The 21,359-nt window shown below is 41.5% G+C and overlaps 2 protein-coding genes and 1 non-coding gene across 3 annotated transcripts in view; 1 reads left to right on the forward strand and 2 right to left on the reverse strand.

Moving 5' to 3' along the window:
- LOC138960464 (protein Njmu-R1-like) overlaps positions 1-4,721 on the reverse strand; it is a 28,053-nt gene extending 23,332 nt beyond the window's left edge. The window contains exons 1-5 of the mRNA XM_070332372.1: positions 4,572-4,721; positions 3,765-3,830; positions 3,194-3,319; positions 1,385-1,569; positions 353-417 (exon numbers count right to left, since the gene is read on the reverse strand). Of these exons, the coding sequence (XP_070188473.1) occupies positions 353-417; positions 1,385-1,569; positions 3,194-3,319; positions 3,765-3,830; positions 4,572-4,687 (558 nt within the window). The 5' untranslated portion in view covers positions 4,688-4,721. The remainder of the gene's footprint in view (positions 1-352; positions 418-1,384; positions 1,570-3,193; positions 3,320-3,764; positions 3,831-4,571) is intronic.
- A 32-nt stretch (positions 4,722-4,753) lies between these two features.
- Positions 4,754-20,057, forward strand: LOC138957997 (meiosis-specific with OB domain-containing protein-like). The gene is made up of 13 exons (XM_070329019.1): positions 4,754-5,071; positions 5,789-5,846; positions 6,294-6,425; positions 7,494-7,569; positions 8,133-8,325; positions 10,539-10,639; positions 11,740-11,789; positions 12,261-12,356; positions 12,958-13,059; positions 14,287-14,446; positions 15,146-15,353; positions 15,833-15,919; positions 18,534-20,057. The coding sequence occupies exons 1-13, from the start codon at positions 4,856-4,858 to the stop codon at positions 19,203-19,205; spliced, it is 2,151 nt and encodes a 716-aa protein (XP_070185120.1). The 5' UTR covers positions 4,754-4,855; the 3' UTR covers positions 19,206-20,057.
- Positions 9,058-9,131, reverse strand: Trnan-guu (transfer RNA asparagine (anticodon GUU)). The gene has a single exon. It is a non-coding gene; the product is annotated as a tRNA-Asn (tRNA).
- Positions 20,058-21,359: the final 1,302 nt, after the last annotated feature.

Raw genomic sequence — 21,359 nt, forward strand, 5'->3', positions numbered from 1 at the left:
TTTTATGACATCCAAATAAACAGCACTTTACTAAACCAAGTGCTCAAAACAAGTGCACGTCATTAATATACGCTGAATAGCTGCTGCTAGCTTTTCCCTGGGAGTGGGAGGAAGCAAATTTCCCAGTGATGGGACAATAAAGTTGATATAAATTTGACCAGTAAACAGTTGCCTAGTGAAGAGAAATCAGATCATACTTTCCCCAGCAAAAAAGAAAGTTACTGTTGGTCAAAACCAAAACCAAAAATAAAGATGTCTGTAAAAAAAATGGCCAAGAAAATGTGACCTCAGATAACGAATGTCCCATGTACATTCTTCAGCATGAAAATGAGAGGATGTTTCTTAATCTTACCTCGTCGTCCAGGAGCAGTAACAAACCGTCACAGTAGGTGTCAAGATCCTGTCTGAATGTGACAACTGTCAAGGATGTCAAACAGAAACACTGAATGTCACATTCCTCTTATATCAACCTAGAACAAAATTAGGTCTCATTCTGTTTGTTACTTCTGAGTTTTATCAAGTTACTTGGACTCCAGGGCTGAGAAGCACGACAAAGTAACCACCCAAACAGGAGCCCCCCGCAGTGTTGGATTGGTTGAAATTGAGGTGCACGACAAAGTTACCACCCAAACGGGAGCCACCCGCAGTGTTGGATTGGATGAAAATAAAATGTGTTGTGATTTCAACAAATCAGAACCCGCAGTTTGTTCTCTCCTGTTTCGGGGGCAGCCACTCTCGGTCCACGCACCTCAGCCCTGCGGCAGCAGGGGAGTACATGGGCTAGTTGTGGGGGGGCAGGGGAGTACATGGGCTAGTGGTGGGGGCATGGGAGTACATGGGCTAGTGGTGGGGGCGGGGGAGTACATGGGCTAGTGGTGGGGGGCAGGGGAGTACATGGGCTAGTGGTGGGGGTGGGGGAATACATGGGCTAGTGGTGGGGGGCAGGGGAGTACATGGGCTAGTGGGGGGGGGGGGGGCAGGGGAGTACATGGGCTAGTGGGGGGGGGCAGGGGAGTACATGGGCTAGTGGTGGGGGGCAGGGGAGTACATGGGCTTGTGGTGGGGGGTGGGGGTGTATTGCTGGTTTGGAGGCAGAGACAGTGTTCATGAGGCATTTAATAACGGCAATATCTAAAGGTACATGAATGCTATGTTGATCAGTGTGCTTCTGTAACAATTCAGGTTTTTGCAGGTTAGCTATGGCTCATAAATTCAGAGGAACAAACAGATGGACACTCACACAAACATAAATACTTAGTCTCTCTCTCTCTATCTACAGTATCTGCAGGGACAGATTGTAAGACTGGACTAAAATCTCCATCCTTCCGCAATAAAGTTCTCTTTCTCTCTCTTCTTTTTCTCTCTCAATCATTTTCAGTGCTACAAGCATTGGCATAACACCTGAAAGGATATAGGTCCAAAGAGCTGTCGAAGAAGGAAACAAAGCAGACGACAAACTTCCGCCTGTTGGGAGATGTCTCGCTGGTCAAATCGCTTTCAGCGGACGAGGAAGAGTCCTTCAAAACACAGTAGTAGCACGCAGCCGAGGATGTTACTTCATCTGTGGAACTGGGGATTAACCACATTCACTCAAATTACTCAAATTCAAAATCACTGTGTGACGATAAATCAATCATGCATTACTTTTCACATTAGAACATTACACTAGCACTTGTGCACGTCCATGATACTGGGTAACAGTTACAAAATCAGTGAGTGACTAACTTTGCTGGTCTATAAACTTGCTCTCAGTGTCTCACAAAACCATGGACTCAGTTGATGGTTTCATGTGATGTATGACAACTTTGTCTGATGAAATAAAACATGTTTGCAAAAACAGTTGTGTTTGTGAATTTTTTTATTATTTTTGTTTGTCGAAGCATGGTCTCAAAATGGCGACGAAAGTGGGACATAATAAAGCATCTCACTTCTATGCACTGGTGTTTTTGTTAGAAACACCACAGATCATTTGTTGGGGCACATAATTTAAGGTTAGGACACATTTTTCCAATAAAAACAAAAAAATAATATAACAGTTAACACTTAGTTATTTCAGATTTAGATGAAATTGAAAAAAGCCTTGTCATATTAGTTACTTTCGTTTCCACAAACGCTTCAGAGAGAATGAATTGTCTAAAGTACTAATGCGCACACTTTACAGCAACAACATTATTTTGTATGCTGGATTATAACATAATTAATTGAGCAATAGATCTTTCAAAAATATCAATGATCGGCGATAAATGCAGACGATTTTCTGATCTCACTTGGTTTCATTTCCTTCTGTAATGTACTCAAAGCACACTAACTGACTTCACGCAGTCGACCCCACCCAATTGTCAATGTGTTGTGATGAAATAGATGCTCGAAAACCTTCGATTTTTTGTCTTTGGAATATATATCTGATAGAAAAAAGGTATTTTGTATGTGGACAAGCCTGTTTAAGTTTGATTATTTACACTTTTTTTCAAAGTGCTTATGTCCCCTAGGCGTTACCCAGTATCATGGACATGCACACTTACCTTCTGGAGACTAGGTTCTAATCTATCTGAAAAGCTCCTTATAGAACTATCAAAACAATGTAATACCATTGTAATAGTATGGTGTTAGGTGTTTATATTCAGAGGCTATCGTAGGGTCACACTCTCGGCCACATCAGTATAACATCAGACGAATGTCTATCACTAAGTTTATTCATTAAAGTATAGAGCATAAGATATAAGCAGTATACTGAGTAACAGAGCTGAGCACAGAGTGAAACACATTAGCATAAGGATGCTGTGCTGGAAGAAGTTTAGGGTGCACAATGTACTCTTATTCTAACTGAGGATACCAGACCGTGGGAAGAGGTCTGAGAGATAACAGTCAGGAGGGGCTGGGTGGTGGTACAGTTGATAGTACTACATCCATCAAATGTAGTACATTGTACTACAAACTTTTTACCATAATCCTTCTCTCTCTCTCTCTAACTCAAACACACATGCACACACACACACACACACACACACACACACACACACACACACACACACACACACACACACACACACACACACACACACACACACTGTTTCTCTCACAAGAAAAAACTCTCAAGCATTGAATTCTGCAGTCAGCTACAGAACAATCACTCATCATCCACACAAAGTATCTGTAGCAAAAGTTCATAGTATTAGTAATAATTAGTATGCACCTTATTCCGATGGACAGGAAGTTGCCATGACCTGAAGAAGATGGTGTTCTGGATAGTCGCTGTGCAAGAGACTTTCGTAGATCTGTTTCTGCTGAGGCTGACAAGTTGGTAGCGGCAATACTCAAACTGCAGAAGAAGGTTAAGTGCGTCTTAATTTTTATGTTAGCTAATATGACGGGCAGTGTTACTGTTACATGCATTTTCAATACCTGCAGAAAAAGGTGAACTAATGGTTTTTGCTTCAGCCTTGTGCTCTATCAATACATGTGACCCCATGCAGTTTTATTTTGTTCCTACGAACTACATAGTGAGAATTGCCCCACAATGATCCAGGCAGATGATCTAACAGTAACACTAACAACATGGCTAAAAATCTGAATGCGTAATTTAAACTGAAGTTCCTCTATAAAAAGTTCAAGTTTTATTGTGAATTGGAGTTTATTAAGTAATGATATTCAGCAAAATGACAGACTTAAAGTAACTTATTTTGTTAACATGAACACGTATTTACAAATGCCAAGACTTTGAACAGTTGCAAGAGAAATACTCGTGAAAACATTTAAAATCTCACCTGAGATTTCCATCTTCGGACTGTTCTGTGCCTTCCAAAGATGATGCATCCCCAATGCTTCTGGGTCTGAAACAAAAGACAACAAGAACTAATTAGTAATGTTCACTTACTATCATTGTCAAGGGAATGAAAGAATCATCCACAATATTCTCTTACTGATACCTGTAAAATTTATATATAAAGATCCAGATCGTATACTCATGTTACTAATGATCGACATGTCAAAGTTCGGTGGGTTATCGAAATGCGAAAATATACAGCATGCAAAAAAAGCAGCAGAATAATCGAGAAGCTATCCACAAGCGGCCGTTAAACGGATCAAGAAGAACTGAAAGTATTGCCATCATCATGTTCGTGCTTATTTCGAGGGTTTTTCGGTATACTTTAATTGCAGTCCTTTAATTCATCCTCCTCAGCCTCAATTACAATGACAGTAGGAAGTCATGCATATATATATGACATGCAAGGTCAAACAAGTTGGATATATATGTCTTTGAGTTTGAGTCTCTTTCTCTTGAGAATAATTCTTCATGATTTTTGTAAATACTTTTCATATTCCGTGAGGCCACAGAACAAAGGGGAAATCAAAAACAACACTTCTAACGCGGTCAAGAAAGAAAACTGAACGATGACATGTACGTTTTGACGTATGTCTATATAACTTGGTATTTTTACTACAGAACAGGACCGAACAGAACACCGAACACTGACTGATGTGACTGAACAGTTAGGCTAGAGCCTGCAAGAAAACAAAGTTGTTAGTCACACCGGATATCAAAAAACGAACGCAAATGATGTCAGTTTTACCTGTTGGGATAGAAAGTATACAACGCATAGTATCTTTTCTGATCACTCGATTTTTTATCGGTGCTTTGGTCACTGACAGTACTGTGAATCGATCCCGAGTCACTTTCTTCGGCCATGTTGGCAGATCACTCTCCAATCATAACACCCTCACTTCCGGTCCTTAGTGTAGCAGACGACAGCAGCAGACGACACAAGGAGCCTTTCTGCTTCGGTTGCGATCTTGTCTGCAAAACCTTTTCGGTGTTGATGAGTACTTGTAGATTGGTGAAAAATAATTACTAATCATGGCATGGCTGGGGAAATTCGACGATTTTGATGAATTTGAAGAAAACTTCGATAAAAAATCGACGTTTAAACCTCAAAAACCACCAAACTACACTTCTACTGGAAAACATCAATTCGGTAGTCGTGTTTCAAATCAGCAGCAGCAGCAAAGAAATCATCAAAATACGCCAGAAGTGAAGCGGCTATGTGATATCACGTCTCAGACGTCCTTTGTTGTAAGACTGAGGAAATGCATTTTACAGACACATTGATTAAACAGATAATGAGATATCTCTTTTAGTCTTTCTTTCTTTCTGTCTTTCTTTCCGTCTTTCCTTCCCTCATTCTTACATCCTATATTTCTTGTCTTTCTTTTCTTTTCTTTATTTCTTTTTTTTTCTACCAGTGTCAGCGTCTTTTCGTCCTTTCATTCATTCATTCAATCGTTCGGGACAAAGTAGTAAGTTTCCTTTTCCCTGTAGTCATTCCATAGATATCCTGTATAGATCTATGGTCATTCCTAGTCCTACGTCAATTGTCTACAGTAGTGTCTCGTCTATCCTCTTCTTTAATCATGTTTCCTTTTATTCTTCTGCTTTTATTTGCTGAAGAAGACGTTTAGGTCGAACAATCCAGTTAAAGTTGTATTGTGTTTATATGTTCGGGAATATTCACTGTTTCTGTGCGACACTAAAAAAAATAATAAAAATAAAAAATATTTATAAATTAAATAAGTGCTTCTTTGCTTGGTTTCTAAACATTAGGCCTTCAGACAGTTCCTTTAGGTGCACTAGAATTCGCCTTGACTTCGACAAGAAGAAGAAGACTTCCAAAAATCATGTATGAGAAACTCGAGTCTGATAACGAGGTTAATTTACAGAACTTTACAAACTCGATTGTCGATTATTTTCTATGTTCTTGAATTTATTTGTTTCTTCCTTTTTTTTTGATAGACAGTCACCGGCGTCATCATCGCAAAAGAGCAACAACGATCCGTCTTCAGCAAGAAAAGTATGACATCAGGCTGCTCAAATTGAATACTGATAATTGATATACATAGAATAAAGAGTGCTATATGCTGTGTTCACACCATTCCATACTCACACATTTTTTTTTAAACTGCGCAAATTGTCATAGAGTGTATATCACATTTATGTATCACTTTCGAACATACAATTTTAAATGCTACTTTGCCACACTTTTTCTCTTTTTTTCACGCGGGGGGGGGGGGGGGGGGGGGGGAATAGACATAGACAGTTTGTTCCTATGTTTGTGGTTTCAAACGACTGTTCGAGTTTTGGCCTGGCACTGCATGATTAGGTGAGGAGGCAGGTAAGATTAAAGTACAGAGATGGAGAAAGACATCGGGGGGGGGGGGGGGGGGGGGGTGGATAATTTGCTACCAATTTGATCAATAAGAATTTTTTTTTTTTAAATGACTTTTTGATTTTGATTTAGATGTTGGCAGCGAGAGACACGTAGTATCCTTCACTCTGAGAGATTCGCCATCTTGTTTCGTCAGCGTCACGTGCTGGGGTGCTGCTGACTTCATCACAGACATCAGCAACAACTTTTCTGTTGGTCATGTTGGTAAGTAGTCCTTTTTGAGTCACTTGAGAAAAAGTGACTCTATGTAATCGGTCAGTGTTAGTCTGTCCGGCCGGCCGGCCGTGCGGCCGGCCGGCCGGCCGTCCGTAGACACCACCTTAACGTTGGACTTTTCTCGGAAACTATCAAAGCGATCGGGCTCATATTTTGTTTAGTCGTGACCTCCAATGACCTCTACACTTTAACGATGGTTTCGTTGACCTTTGACCTTTTTCAAGGTCACAGGTCAGCGTCAAAGGAAAAATTAGACATTTTATATCTTTGACAAAGTTCATCGGATGTGATTGAAACTTTGTAGGATTATTCTTTACATCAAAGTATTTACATCTGTAGCCTTTTACGAACGTTATCAGAAAAACAAGGGAGATAACTAGCCTTTTCTGTTCGGCAACACACAACTTAACGTTGGGCTTTTCTCGGAAACTATAAAAGTGACCGGGTTCAAATTGTATGTGAACGTGACTCATTGTGCTGTGAATAGCAATTTCTTCCTGTCCATCTGATGCCTCATATAATATTCAGAACTGCGAAAGTGACTCGATCGAGCGTTTGCTCTTCTTGTTCTTCTTCTTTTTTTTCTCATGGGTTGGACTGAGGGGTGGCGATGGAGGGTGGGGGTTGTTTATTGGTTCAAAGTGCTCTCAATTACTTTATGCGTATTAATAAAGAGGATAGGTGTGTTGACTGACTCAGTGAAAAGCGTGATATTAGAATACGTACTGATTAAAATTATGCCAATTATATATATGATTACTAGTATCTGTTGTTATGACTTTCGTCGTCTGCAACAGCTTTTTTATATATATATATATATATATATATAGTGTCAGTGTAGTGGGGGAGTAAGCCTGTTTTATTTCAAAAGAAAAGGGTGCGCACAGCTGCCAGCGTGCCGGTTTTAATTTTCTCTGACGCGGCCAAAGGTGGAAACCTGGGAGTGCCGGTTAACACGTATTTTGATACAAAGCAATTGGGGAAAGGAAGGGGTGTGTTTGTGGATTTTTTATTTATTTGTTTGCACGCTGAGATATTTCATTTTCTCGGTTGCAGTTCAACTGAAGAATGCGCAAGTGCAACTGAAAACAGCAAATCCGAATGATGAAAAGTTCAAACCTTGGACTCCTGTGTATGTAGGCCTACTACTAACATTTTCACTTTCTGACCGTCTCGTGCCGGACGACATCATAACGTCACCCTTTAGCTTACTCAGCGAGATGGCAATAGAGCTCTGACATGACGAATAGAAACATTTCTGTTGGTGGATGGTGTCACTTTAATCTATAAACGGTCACTGTCACTTTCCTTCCATTCTGTAACAAGTGACAAACACTACGGGATATACCACCAATAAAAACCGTGAATCACCGCGGCCTGCTTCACTTGTTGTAAAGCACACACACACACACACACACACACACTGACACACTGACACACATACACGCTGCAAGCACGCACGCACAAACACACACATACACACACACACACACACACACACATACACACACTACACACACACACACACACACACACACACACACACTCACATACACACACGCATCACCTCACCTCACCTACGCCTGTGACCCCGTCTGGGGTATAGGCCGCCAATACACACACGCATACTTTCTCATATATTTACAGCCAGGTAACCAAATCATACTTCATCTATCTGCCTTATTCTGTGTATAGGTCCTTTCAGCTGAGTGTGTCAGAGAACAAAGGAAGCGTAGAAGCGTACACGGGGTGGGATGCAGCAACTTTCAGGAACACTCTCACCATTCCCACCCGTCCTAGCAACGACTATTACACCCTGGAAGACATCAACATCAGCGGCATGTCGCTCGATGGAGAACACATCAACATACTGGCGGCTGTTAAGAGGGTTCGTCGAGAATTCGACTATGTTCATTGGAATACTGCTGCTGCATCTGCTGATGCTACTTTCTGATGATGATGATGATGATGATGATGATGATGATGATGATGATGATGATGATGATGATGATGATGATGATGATGATGATGATGATGATGATGATGATGATGATGATGAGGATGATGGTGATGATGATGATGAGGATGATCGGCAAAACAGGATATGAGCTGCTGAACAGCAGTAGTCGACAATGACTACATGTATTTACACCCCCGGTATAGGGGTGTGTATAGGATTCGGTCGATGTGTTTGTTTGTGTGTTTGTGTGTTTGTGTTCGCATATAGATCTCAAGAATGAACGGACCGATCGTCACCAAACTTGGTGAACAGGTTCTATACATTCCTGAGACAGTCCTTACAAAAATTGGGACCAGTCAAACACACGGTTAGGGAGTTATTGGTGGATTAAAATTATACAAGGACTTATAGAGGGACATATTAATGGTCAAAGGGAAATAACCATTCTCACTCAGTCACTGCCACCAACTGAGAAGGTTATTTCCCTTTGACGGGGGTGTTTTTCCTACCTCGGAGGAATTTCTTGTTCTATTCAGTTTGAGAACAAGGAACCCAAAAAATGACAACATAAAGAAACGACAAAAGAGGGAAATGAGCAATGAAAAGAAAAACCCACACAAAACAATCTGTTAATATTATAATTTAAAAAAAAAAACCTGACGTCCCTGGGTGGGCTTGAACCACCAACCTTTCGGTTAACAGCCGAACGCGCTAACCAATTGCGCCACAGAGACAGTATAATAACTAGCGAGAAAGAACTGAACAGAACCAAACAAACACACACACAAAAACACAAATAGCGAGACCGACATTATGTTGTGGTCTGGCTTCGAAATGTATTTCGGCGCTGACGTCATTGCATGAAAGGATTTCCTTACCCAAACTCCTCTATTCTCGATGATATATACAAAGGTTTGTTCGGGAGGACGACGATCCATGGACGGTTTATCATATAAAGGGAAGCGGTTAAAAACGGGTGTCGAAAGAGCCAATGTACAGTGATGTGAACTTGTAGTATTTCATCCACTTGTGGTTACTGTTAATACGTGTATCTCCTTGGCAGGTGGGACAATCAAAATTAACAAAAATTCTTAGTATGGGAAATACTAATGTAGGGGAAGGGCTCCTAATATTGACCGGCTCCTGATATGGACTACCTCTTGATCTGACAAACTAACGGCGCTAGAGCGCTAAAACAATTTCATTCGCTGTATTCACCCTATCTGGATAACTTGCGCATGTCAAAACAGTTGCAGAAACACAAACCTCAAAACCGTTAGGCTTTTTCTCTTTTTTTCACTTTTGGCAGCGTTCACTCTAACTTTGACGCCAAAAACGGACTCGTTTCTGTCCACAGCCAAAGCTTTTATCACACAAAAATTGCTATATATGACAGCTAAGACCGTATTTGTTACATTTTAGCAGTTTTGACCCCGAGTTTCTACTGCAAACAAAAAATAATAGCAAAATCTCAAAGTATGTGTGAGTCCCCTAATATGGACCACCTTCAACAAATCGAAGAAAATAAAAGCTAAAGGCTATTTTCATTAATTCATTAAGAAGCTTGCTGAAAATAACCTATAACTAGCCCTCGAGCTTTCAAAAAAATATATCAAATTGTCTTCTTTTTGCGGAAGTTGATAATTTCACTTATTTTCACTCTGTTTTTGATATGCTTCTTTAGTTTCCTGGTGTGCTTCAAATAATGCTCTCATCAACCCGAAACAGATAAATCTAAAGCATATTTGAATTAGTCTGACATGCACAATAAGTTGTATCATGTTATTTTGAAGTAAAGGGGACATTTGACAGTGATTCGTGAAGGCCGCTTCACTGGTCCATATTAGGCGCCCAGGCTCCTAATATGGACCCTTTGTGATTTTTTCTGTATTTAATTTTTGCTGAATGTCTATCAAAGCTATTTCACTCTAATTAGGCCTAACGGTTAACCTAAGAGAGAAGGACTACCAAACACAAAATGAAACTTCTTCGCAAGAAAACAAGCTAGTTATCAGCATGAAACAAAAAGTGGTCCTTATTAGGGGCCCTTCCCCTACTATTGTCACTCAGGATAATTTACAACTTCTTGCCCAACACATCTGCTGCTATTCTGTTACTGTAAATATCTAGATCCTTGACAGGTGGGACAAGTCCGGCACCTGACCACGAAGACAGGAAAGCAGACGAAAAAGTGCGATGTCGTCCTCTTTGACGATACTTGCCCAGCGTTTCCCCTGGATCTGTAAGTTCCTTTGACGACACTTGCCTAGCGTTCCCCTGGATCTGTAAGTTCCTTTGACGACACTTGCCTAGCGTTTCCCCTGGATCTGTAAGTTCCGTTGACGACACTTGCCCAGCGTTTCCCCTAGATCTGTAAGTTCCTTTGACGACACTTGCCCAGCGTTTCCCCTGGATCTGTAAGTTCCTTTGACGACACTTGCCTAGCGTTTCCCCTGGATCTGTAAGTTCCGTTGACGACACTTGCCCAGCGTTTCCCCTAGATCTGTAAGTTCCTTTGACGACACTTGCCCAGCGTTCCCCCTGGCTCTGTAAGTTCCGTTGACGACACTTGCCCAGCGTTCCCCCTGGCTCTGTAAGTTCCGTTGACGACACTTGCCCAGCGTTCCCCCTGGATCTGTAAGTTCCTTTGACAACACTTGCCCGGTGTTTCCCCTGGATCTGTATTTGAAGTTCCTTTGATGACACTTGCCCAGCGACCGGCACGGTTGGCCTAGTGGTAAGGCGTCCGCCCCGTGATCGGGAGGTCGTGAGATCGAACCCCGGCCGGGTCATACCTAAGACTTTAAAATTGGCAATCTAGTGGCTGCTCCGCCTGGCGTCTGGCATTATGGGGTTAGTGCTAGGACTAGTTGGTCCAGTGTCAGAATAATGTGACTGGGTGAGACATGAAGCCTGTGCTGCGATTTCTGTCTTGTGTGTGGCGCACGGTATAATTATGTCAAAGCAGCACCGCCCTGATATGGCCCTTCGTGGTCGGCTGGGCGTTAAGCAAACAAACAAACAAAAACTTGCCCCGCGTTTCCCCTGGATCTGTAAGTTCCTTTGACGATACTTGCCCTATATCTGTAAGTTCCATAATAAGAATTGTTGTTTTGTTTTGTTTTGTTCTGTTTTGTTTTGTTCTTTTCTGTTTTGTTTTGTTTTGTTTGCTTTTTAACTGCTTCACAATCTACTCTTGTCAGAACCACCGGAATATCTAAGCTAGAAGAAATACAAATTTACCCAAAAGAATAATATCATGTCCAGTGTGTGTCCAGTGTGTGTCTTTTGATATGAAGTAGTTATGCATTTCTCTTTAACAACAATATTCTCTGTGTAAAGGTGGCAAACCAACACGGATGCTGCGCTTCTGTGGACCCCGTTCGAAACAGGTTGAATTATAACATTATACAACTAATTACACACAACACCACATGTCATCAATACTCTCGGCATCACCCAACCCCACCCCTCAACACGCACACATAATCACAACATACAGAAAGCAACTGAGAGTGTATATGAGAAAGGAAGGAAAATAAAGTAACACAAATGACGTCCCACAGACAAATACATTCATGCACTTTAGGACAACTTGAAGAACAGTTTTAGCTGACATCGAAAAAAGCATTACTGAAAAGTAAAGTCGCATAGGCCTACTTATATATATCAGCAAGCACTTGAAATTACAATGTATATATACCATACTGTCAGATTGTAATTCGTCTGCTGCTTTTCTCACTCTTTTCATGGTTTAACAGTTTTAACTCATCAACACTGAATAATACACTATTGTATGCAATTTCTGTCTGTTTTTTTGTTTGTTTGTTTTTTTACTATAGCGAGTATTATTCCTGTTTCAGTGTTATTTGTCGCCGATGTCAAAATCAGCTTCAACACCTTTAAATCCAGCATGGTGGCATCTGCAGACTGCAAAACAATGTTTACAGTGGATCCAGGTCAAATACTCTGAGCATCTTATAGTAGTTCGTCCTACCACTTCATCTTTCACTCTGACCTACACATTTGCTGAATAGTTTCCGCACTGACTGAGCACACTGTACGACACAGAAAAGTACACGCATACTGGCACACGAATGGACAAACGCACACGCACGCACTGGGCACGCACGCACGCAATACACACACACACACACACATAGACAGACAAACACACGAAAACACCCTTTTACACACACATACACACACATACACACACACACACACACACACACACACACACACACGTGACAGCATGCACGCACGCATTTTTTTCTTAAAGCCTGTATGATAGCCACGATTGTCCTTCATAATCTTCACCCCTCTCCGGCTTATGCCCTTTTTGTTTAATTTTTGATTTTTAATTTTCCATTTGAATTCCACACCCCTTCAACCCAAGCTTCGCCCCACTTCCCGCACACATCCCCACTGAAGAGCGAAAGTGGAACTCATTTGCCAAGCGTGGGAAGATTGCACAACATTTGATTCTTCAGTGAAGTGGCACATGACAGATATCGGGATGCATTTCCGTGTAGCAGACAATGAATCTCATTGTTTCAGACACCCAGGAGGCCCACTGTTTGAGTCAGTTTCTCAGGACTCAGGACAGTACTGCAATGGACTTGGACCTGGACCTGCCAGTCAATGACGTGGACCCTGACCGTGGGTTTTATTGTTCTTCATTTGACCTTTGTATCATCCCAAGCAGGGCCGGACCAAATGAGTTGTAAGGGGGGGGGGGGGGGGGGTTCCTCCTTTTTTTGGGGGGGGAAATCAGCGAAGTGGCGAAGCCACAAGCGCGCGCCTGCAAAAAAATTTTGAAAAACGGTTAAAATCTGTGCAATCTGGTGCATTCTGGGCCTTGTTTTGAGGGCTAAGAGCAGCATTGTTTTGGTGCTAAAACTAGTAAAAAAACAAAAAAACACTCAAAGCAAGGTACATGCTTTTTCCAGGGGTGGGGTTCCGGAACCCCTGGAACCCCTCCCCCCCCCCCCTCCCCCCCCCCCCCCTCCCCCCCCCCCCTGGGTCCGGCCCTGCCAAGATAACAATGGGTTTCAAAGTCCCGAAGGTCATCGAGCTTGGCCGACGAACTTACAAATATGGATACTTTTTACCAGGGAAGCGTACAAAACCTTAAGTAAAGCACGGACAACCTCGATGAAATGCCAGGAGATGCAGCATGAACAGATAGGCCTACCTTATTGCAGTACACTCGCTTTACAGTTACCTTTTTTTGGCAAAGCTCGGTGACTTTGTGCACGGAAGATCTCGATTGTTCACGCTAAGCCATACTTGTGTACACATTCCTATGTTTTTCATCTTTTCTTATTCGTTTTTCCCCCCATGCCAATGTCGATGTGATAAATGTGATTGGAGTATAACATGTTCTTTTATCTTATCTTATCTTATCTTATCTTATCTTATCTTATCTTATCTTATCTTATCTTACAATGTAAGGTAAGACGTACAGTGGTCTTACAGAAGCAGCATGAACGAATGGTATTGCTGACCTCTTCCAAGTCGATGCACTAACCGCACTTTTCAGTTACCTTTTCTTGGCCAAGCTTGGTGGCTTCATCCACAATACGATTGAGCAAGAATAATACTAGTATATGTATGATATGAATATTTTGCCCTTGTGGAACAGCACTTATTATAATTGATTGTAGGCCTATGCTGTATTGAATATGTTTTTATCCGTCATATATCCACTCTATTATTATCTGACTTCTACGCATTGCATAACAAATTGTAAAATTGCCTGAATAAAACATATTTGAAGAGAAAAAAAAAGAATAATACTAGAGGGTGGCCTATAAGGTCAAGAGCACACCGGGTCAGGATAGACTGTGTATGTTTTAGTTATGCTGGTTTCTGGCTGTTTTTCAGTGAGAAGCATCACAGAAGAGTTCACAGTTGAGCAGCTGGTTGCAAAGAAAAGCAGTATGGCGCAAGATGGCACTGAACTGACTTACTACGGCGTTGTCAATGCCACGCTCACTGCCTTCAACATAGACGCTGACACGACCGACGTTGTGCGCAAAATATGGTGTGTTGCATTTCAGTGTGACAGATTTAACACAGTCCGGAACGCTATTGGAAGAATGCTTGAGGTTGATTTCTTAAAATTGCGCATGTAGGAGTGCGCTATACAATCCCCAACGGGCAAACAAACAGAACGAGAGGCAGGTCGACACACACACACACACACACACACACACTCACACACATTATGTGCCATGACATATGCACGCACGCACGCACTCACAAACACACACGCTCACACACACTGACACACACACACACACACACACACACACACACACACACACACACTCCTCATAATGCCTTTCAACTGAGGTACATGTATATACTCCAACGGTTTGATGGTCTCCCGTTAACGCCGGGAAAAGTCTGGTTGACTCTCCTCAAGTTTCAAAGTCACAGTGGGTCAGAAAAGAAAATATCATCATTTTCTTGGCAGTACGTGTTTGAAGCTTTATGTACTTGAATCTTCACTCACGTCCTGGGGTCAGTTGATGACCTCTGGACATAACTTACCGAAGTCAGTGAGTTGATTCTCATCATCATATTTCAAGGCCATAGTGAGGTCAAGTTCGGATAAAAAAAAAAGTATATTCTTCAACATGTATGGAGTTAGAGCAGCAGAAAATGTGTCAGTTTCTGATTCATATTACCTGTGACGTAGGTGAGTCGTATGAGCATTTGCTCTCCTTGTTCGCCACAGTGGACGATGCAGAAAGGTAATGTCCAACACTGACTTTGCTGCTTGCACCAATCCGGAGTGCAGTACAGCCTTCACGGGCGCGGGCCCATCCACCACCAACAACATCGTCATGGAATACAACATTCCTGTAGCGTTGTCTGATCACACTGGTACTGTCAGTTACTGCCACCTGCAGTCTTCTGTGGCAGAGACCATGCTCTCTTGCAAGGTCAGCTGGGATTTAATTTGTGTGTTTTGTGTGTTTGTGGGGTTTTTTTTTTTACTGTGTGTTCGTGTGCGTGCGTGCATGCGTGTGCATGCGTGTGTGTGTGTGTGTGTGTGTGTGTGTTTGCGGCTGGTTTTTCTGAATAAACTAGATTTGAACGATTTGACATCGGTAATTACAACTGATCATAGTGTTGTCAACAAACACATGGACATGTACAGAGACATGCGGATGCATGCATACAAATAACACACAGAGATAGACTTCAGAAATCACATCAGTAAAGACACACAAACTCGCACAAATTCTACACAGACACGGAGATAACTACATGCATGCACGCGCGTGCTGTCCAGAGAATGCTTCAATGATTTGTAGAAATGCCGTAACAAATTTAATTTCACTTGTTCCTCGTTTTGCATTAGACTGACTAATTACGGTTTAAATGTAATGTTGTCGTTCTATCCTTTCATTCTCCTCAGCCGGAAGCTTTTCTGCATTTGCCGGAGGAGCAAAAGACTCAAATCAAGTGGGAGTACTTACTCGAGGACTGCAACGCAATATTCAAGGTATATCTGTGGACTGATGTTCATTACATTTAGTCAAGTTATGACTAAATGTTTTAACATCGAGGGGGGAATCGAGACGAGGGTCGTGGTGTATGTGTGTGTGTGTGAGTGTCTGTATGTGTGTGTGTGTGTGTGTCTGTCTGTGCGTGTGTGTGTAGAGCGATTCAGACCAAACTACTGTAGCCTACCGATCTTTATGAAATTTTACATGAGAGTTCCTGGGAATGATATCCCCGGATATTTTTTTCGATAAATACCTTTGATGACGTCATATCCGGCTTTTTGTAAAAGTTGAGGCGGCACTGTCACACCCTCATTTTTCAATCAAATTGATTGAAATTTTGGCCAAGCAATCTTCGACGAAGGCCGGACTTCGGTATTGCATTTCAGCTTGGTGGCTTAAAAATTAATTTATGACTTTGGTCATTAAAAATCTGAAAATTGTAAAAAAAATATGTTTTTTATAAAACGATCCAAATTTACGTTCATCTTATTCTTCATCATTTTCTGATTCCAAAAACATATAAATATGTTATATTTGGATTAAAAACAAGCTCTAAAAATTAAAAAATATAAAAATTATAATAAAAATAAAAATTTTGAATCAATTTAAAAACACTTTCATCTTATTCCTTGTCGGTTCCTGATTCCAAAAACATATAGATATGATATGTTTGGATTAAAAACACGCTCAGAAAGTTAAAACGAAGAGAGGTACAGAAAAGCGTGCTATCCTTCTCAGCGCAACTACTACCCCGCTCTTCTTGTCAATTTCACTGCCTTTGCCACGAGCGGTGGACTGACGATGCTACGAGTATACGGTCTAGCTGAAAAATTGCATTGCGTTCAGTTTCATTCTGTGAGTTCGACAGCTTGACTAAATGTTGTATTTTCGCCTTACGCGACTTGTTTTCTCCTTTGTGTGTAACACGAGAAAACTACTCCCACGAGATTTTTACTCCGGAGTAAACATTTCGTACGAAAAAGTTACTCCCTTTACGAAAAAAGCACTCCCCCATAACACGAGAAAATTACTCCCAAAGACAGGTGAGTTTCTAGTAAACATTTCGTACAAAAATGTTACTCCCCTGATGAATAAATAACGAATAAATTACTTCACCCCAACACAAGCAATTTAACTTCCCATGCCAGGTGTACGACATTTTTACTCCCTTGTTCCCTGTTAGTCTTGGTGGTGGAAGGAGGGTAGCGCGACATTCGTGTGCGCGAGATCACGTATTGGCATTATCCCTTCGCCCGCATCCCATTTTTGCGTACGAGATATTTACTGGAAGTAAAAACAATGGGGAGTAAATATTTCGTGGAGGGAGTAATTTTTTCGTGCCTTGGGGAGTTCTTTTTTCGTACGAAAAGTGTACTCGGAGTAAGAATTTTGTACGAAATATTTACTCCGGAGTAAATTTTTCGTGGAGTACAAATTTCGTGTTACACCGGGTTTATTTATGCACTGCATTGAACAATAATTCAGCGGGCCATTTGGCAGCAGCAGAAACAGCTTTGAACGTTTTCGAAGTAAAAACATTGAACAGAAGTCAGTTCTTTGGCAATCTCCCGATATAACCCCGTCGGTTCAATCTTCAAATGGTTCAAAACTACAAACACCGTACCGGTTATGGATTCCTACAACGGGATAACGGAAAAACCAAGTTCAACACCACTCTATATATACTCCAGACGTCACGTGACGGAAAGAATGTCATCACACCATTGAAATGACATTCTTTCCGTCCCCTATAGGCGACGAAATAGGTCAGATTTTGTGCACTTTTTAGTGGAAAATGCTTCGACGCCGGAGCGGGTACTGGACCCAGTGCCGTTGTAGTGCAAGTGTACTTTGTAGTGCACTTGCACTACAACGGCACTGGGTCCAGTACCCGCTCCGGCGTCGAAGCATTTTCCACTAAAAAGTGTGACCTATAACCGGTACGGTGTTTGTAGTTTTGAACCATTTGAAGATTGAACCGACGGGGTTATATCGGGAGATAGCCAGTTCTTTACTATTGGTTACTGTTGGCAAAGATAAGAGTTTCGTGAGTTTCAAATACCTTTTTAAGTGCTTCAGTTCACTATGGATCCTTACAGGCGCGTGTGTATATGTGCGTGCGTGCACCGTGCATCAGTTCTTTATGTGTGTTTGCTTTAGTATTACAGTTGTTTTTGTTGGTTTTGTGAAAGGCTTATAACATGTTTTATGTTCAGCAGAAAGTAATTCACAACAAGAACTTGAGTGCCATGTTTTCAACATATCACTCTGGGGAAAAGATCTTGCAGCTTGTTACTACAGTCTCTTTTAATACAAAATGTGACCCTCCACCACGAAATGAGTCGCATGTCACCTCGCACGGTTCTGCGCTAGGCTTAATATAAGTCCGGGGAGTGTCTGGTAACAGCTAGTGTGAGGGTCACCTTAGTCACAGGCTTATAACTCAAACAGTTTTCGCTCTTTTCTAAAACGGTTTTCACCACTGGATAGAGCATACAAAACTCTTGAGGAAAATGTAAAAATATGAAAATCCTGCAAAGGTGACATGCGACTCATTCCGTGGTGGAGGGTCACAAATGTACTAGAGCTACAAATCATTTGCTGTTGCAGCTGCGAAAGTACAGGCCAGGCCCAGGCAAACCACCATCCGTGCAGATACTGTCCTTGGAGAAACCAGTCTACACACAAAATCCAGTGGCACCGTATCAAAAGCCAGCGGCACCGTACCAAAAGCCAGTAGCACAGTATCAACAACAAGGGGCACAGTTTCAAAAGCCAGGGGCACAGTATCAAAAGCCAGCGGCAGGGGCACATTATCAACAAGGGGCACAGTTTCAAAAGCCAGGGGCACAGTATCAAAAGCCAGCGGCAGGGGCACATTATCAACAAGGGGCACAGTTTCAAAAGCATGGGGCAGGGGCACAGTTGCAAAAGCCAGGAGCACCGTATCAAAAGCCAGGGGCACCATATTCAAAGCCAGGGGCACAGTATCCAAAGTCAGGAGCACAGTATCAACAAGGAGCACAGAATCAGAAGCCAGGGGCACAGTTTCAAAAGCCAGTGGCACAAAATCAAAAGCCGGGAGCACACTTTCAACAACAAGGGGCACAGTATCAGAAGCCAGGGGCAGGGGTACAGCTTCAAAAGCCAGGGGCACCGTATCAAAAGCCAAGTGCATCGTATCAACGACAAGGGGCACCGTATCAACAAGGGGCACAGTTCCAACAAGGGGCACAGTATCAACAAGGGGCACAGTATCAAAAGCCAGGGGCACAGTATTGAACCGAGTTATTTCACATGCGCAACTCTCAGCTGTTGATAGGTCAGTATTGTTTTTGATTGTTTGTTAAAGGTTTCATAGTTTAGTTGTTTTCAGATGTAGTGGAGGGAAGATACTGTTATTCTAAACTGTTCCAAAGGGGAACAAAATAAATTAGACCTTAGATGGGACACTCTTCAATAAGGAGTGTGATTTATTTTGTAACTCTGATGTTTAACCAGTCTTTGGTTTAACTCATAACAAAAACCAATGAAAAATAACTATGGTCTAAATGTTGTTTGTGAAGCATGTAATTTCGTGTGTAAAGAAACTTAAATTTGAATATGATAGTTTGTAAAAAAAACAACCTTTGGTAATTATGCTGCAATGATCCCAGTAGCCAGTTGACCTGTCCAACTGTACATTTCCGACATCAACCACACTATCCCTGTACTCTTAGCATTGAAAACCTTGACTAATGTTTAAAGTAGAATATTTCAACTTGTCATGGCATATTTTTTTTATAATTTTCTTTGAAAATATGCAGACAACCTCAATATGTGTGCATGTTACTTAGAAACTCTCTCTTTCTCTTGTACAGTTTCCTTTGAGAATATTCAGACAGCTTAGACTTGTGTGCACATGTTACTGGACAGACAGACAGACAGCCTTCTCTCTCTCTCTTGTACAGTTTCGTTTGAGAATAATCAGACAGCTGAGAAGATATGTGTGTTCAAATGTTTCTGGACAGACAGACAGACAGACAGACCATAAACCTGTTATGGTGGACACAACACAGTTGAACATTTGTGAAATCTTTATTGGCATTTTCTGTTGTGTTATAAAATTTAAAAAAAATAAAGATAAACATTACAGCTTTGCACCTTATGTTCACAAACATCTTGCTGTGTAACATTCTTTGTCGCACATCATTGTTGCATTGGACCATGTAAAAGGCACCAAACGATAATAATGGCACAAATGAACAGAATTAATTCAATATACCATATTGAATACAATGAGTACAATGTGTGTCCTTGGGCTACCTCAAGTTTAATGGTGTTCCGAACAGAACGAGAGCAAGCACAACACACATTCAGAAAAACTTTGCATCAATGTCCCCATGGCGTATTCAAAGTTCCTCGGAAAAAACTTATTTCACTAGCCCTGCAAATAAACAACTGCAAAACCAATCACTAAACAAACAAAAAACAATGATAGCACTAGAAGTCAACAGGGACGTAACAGTATGTTCCCCTGTGACAACTAAAATCGTGTGTTTATTGTTTGTTTATTTGTTGCTTAACGTCCAGCCGACTACGCAGAGCCATATCAGGACGAGGAAGGGGGGGATGAAGGGGGCCACTTGTCAAGCGATTCCTGTTTACAAATGCACTAACCCATTACTTGTGTCCCAGCAGGCTTTAGTAAAACTAAATTAATACCTACTGGAAGATTACCAGTTTCCAGTATGTTAAAATAGGCTTAACTCATTCGCTGCGCAGCTAAATTTCCCCTGTGTTCCCTGCCAACGCGCGATTTAGAGCCATTTTGAAAAAAATATTAAAAATCAACAACACAAGATAACCTTACATACCTTATGTTTTTGCAAAGTTTGAAACTTACTCTTTTAGAAAATATATGAAACATTTGAAAGTACATACCTTTTGTTGTCTTCATATCCACGCAAAATATCCAATTTGAAGCAAAACAAAAAAACTTTCTACGTCATGGGTTCATCATACACAATGTCATGATCGACACTTGCATTGCCCGAATCATCACCCAAATGATCGTCCATTGGCACAAAATCGTCACCAGAATCTAAAATATCATCTCCACTATCATCATCACTGAGGTCAAGATCAGAACCGTACTGAATAACACGTTCTAGCACTCTTTTCAAGTTACTACGTCTCAGCAGAACGATCCGCCATCTTGGAAAAGTCAAAACACGTGGGTCGCACACCGTCAACAAAATTTTTATTAATCCCAACAATTTAAGGGAAGGAACTGTTTACAGTGAATGGTACCACTGTAGACAGATAGAAGTTCATTGCAGGGGTTGTTTCCCTTGGTCAGCAGGACCGTTTACACCGTTAAAAATTCGTGATATCCGTCGGAACTCAAGTGCCGGCACGCAGCCAACGCTAAACACAGGTGTCGGAATTCCAGTT

This window comes from Littorina saxatilis, linkage group LG2 (assembly GCF_037325665.1).
Source record: "Littorina saxatilis isolate snail1 linkage group LG2, US_GU_Lsax_2.0, whole genome shotgun sequence".
NCBI classification, from domain to species: Eukaryota; Metazoa; Mollusca; class Gastropoda; order Littorinimorpha; family Littorinidae; genus Littorina; species Littorina saxatilis.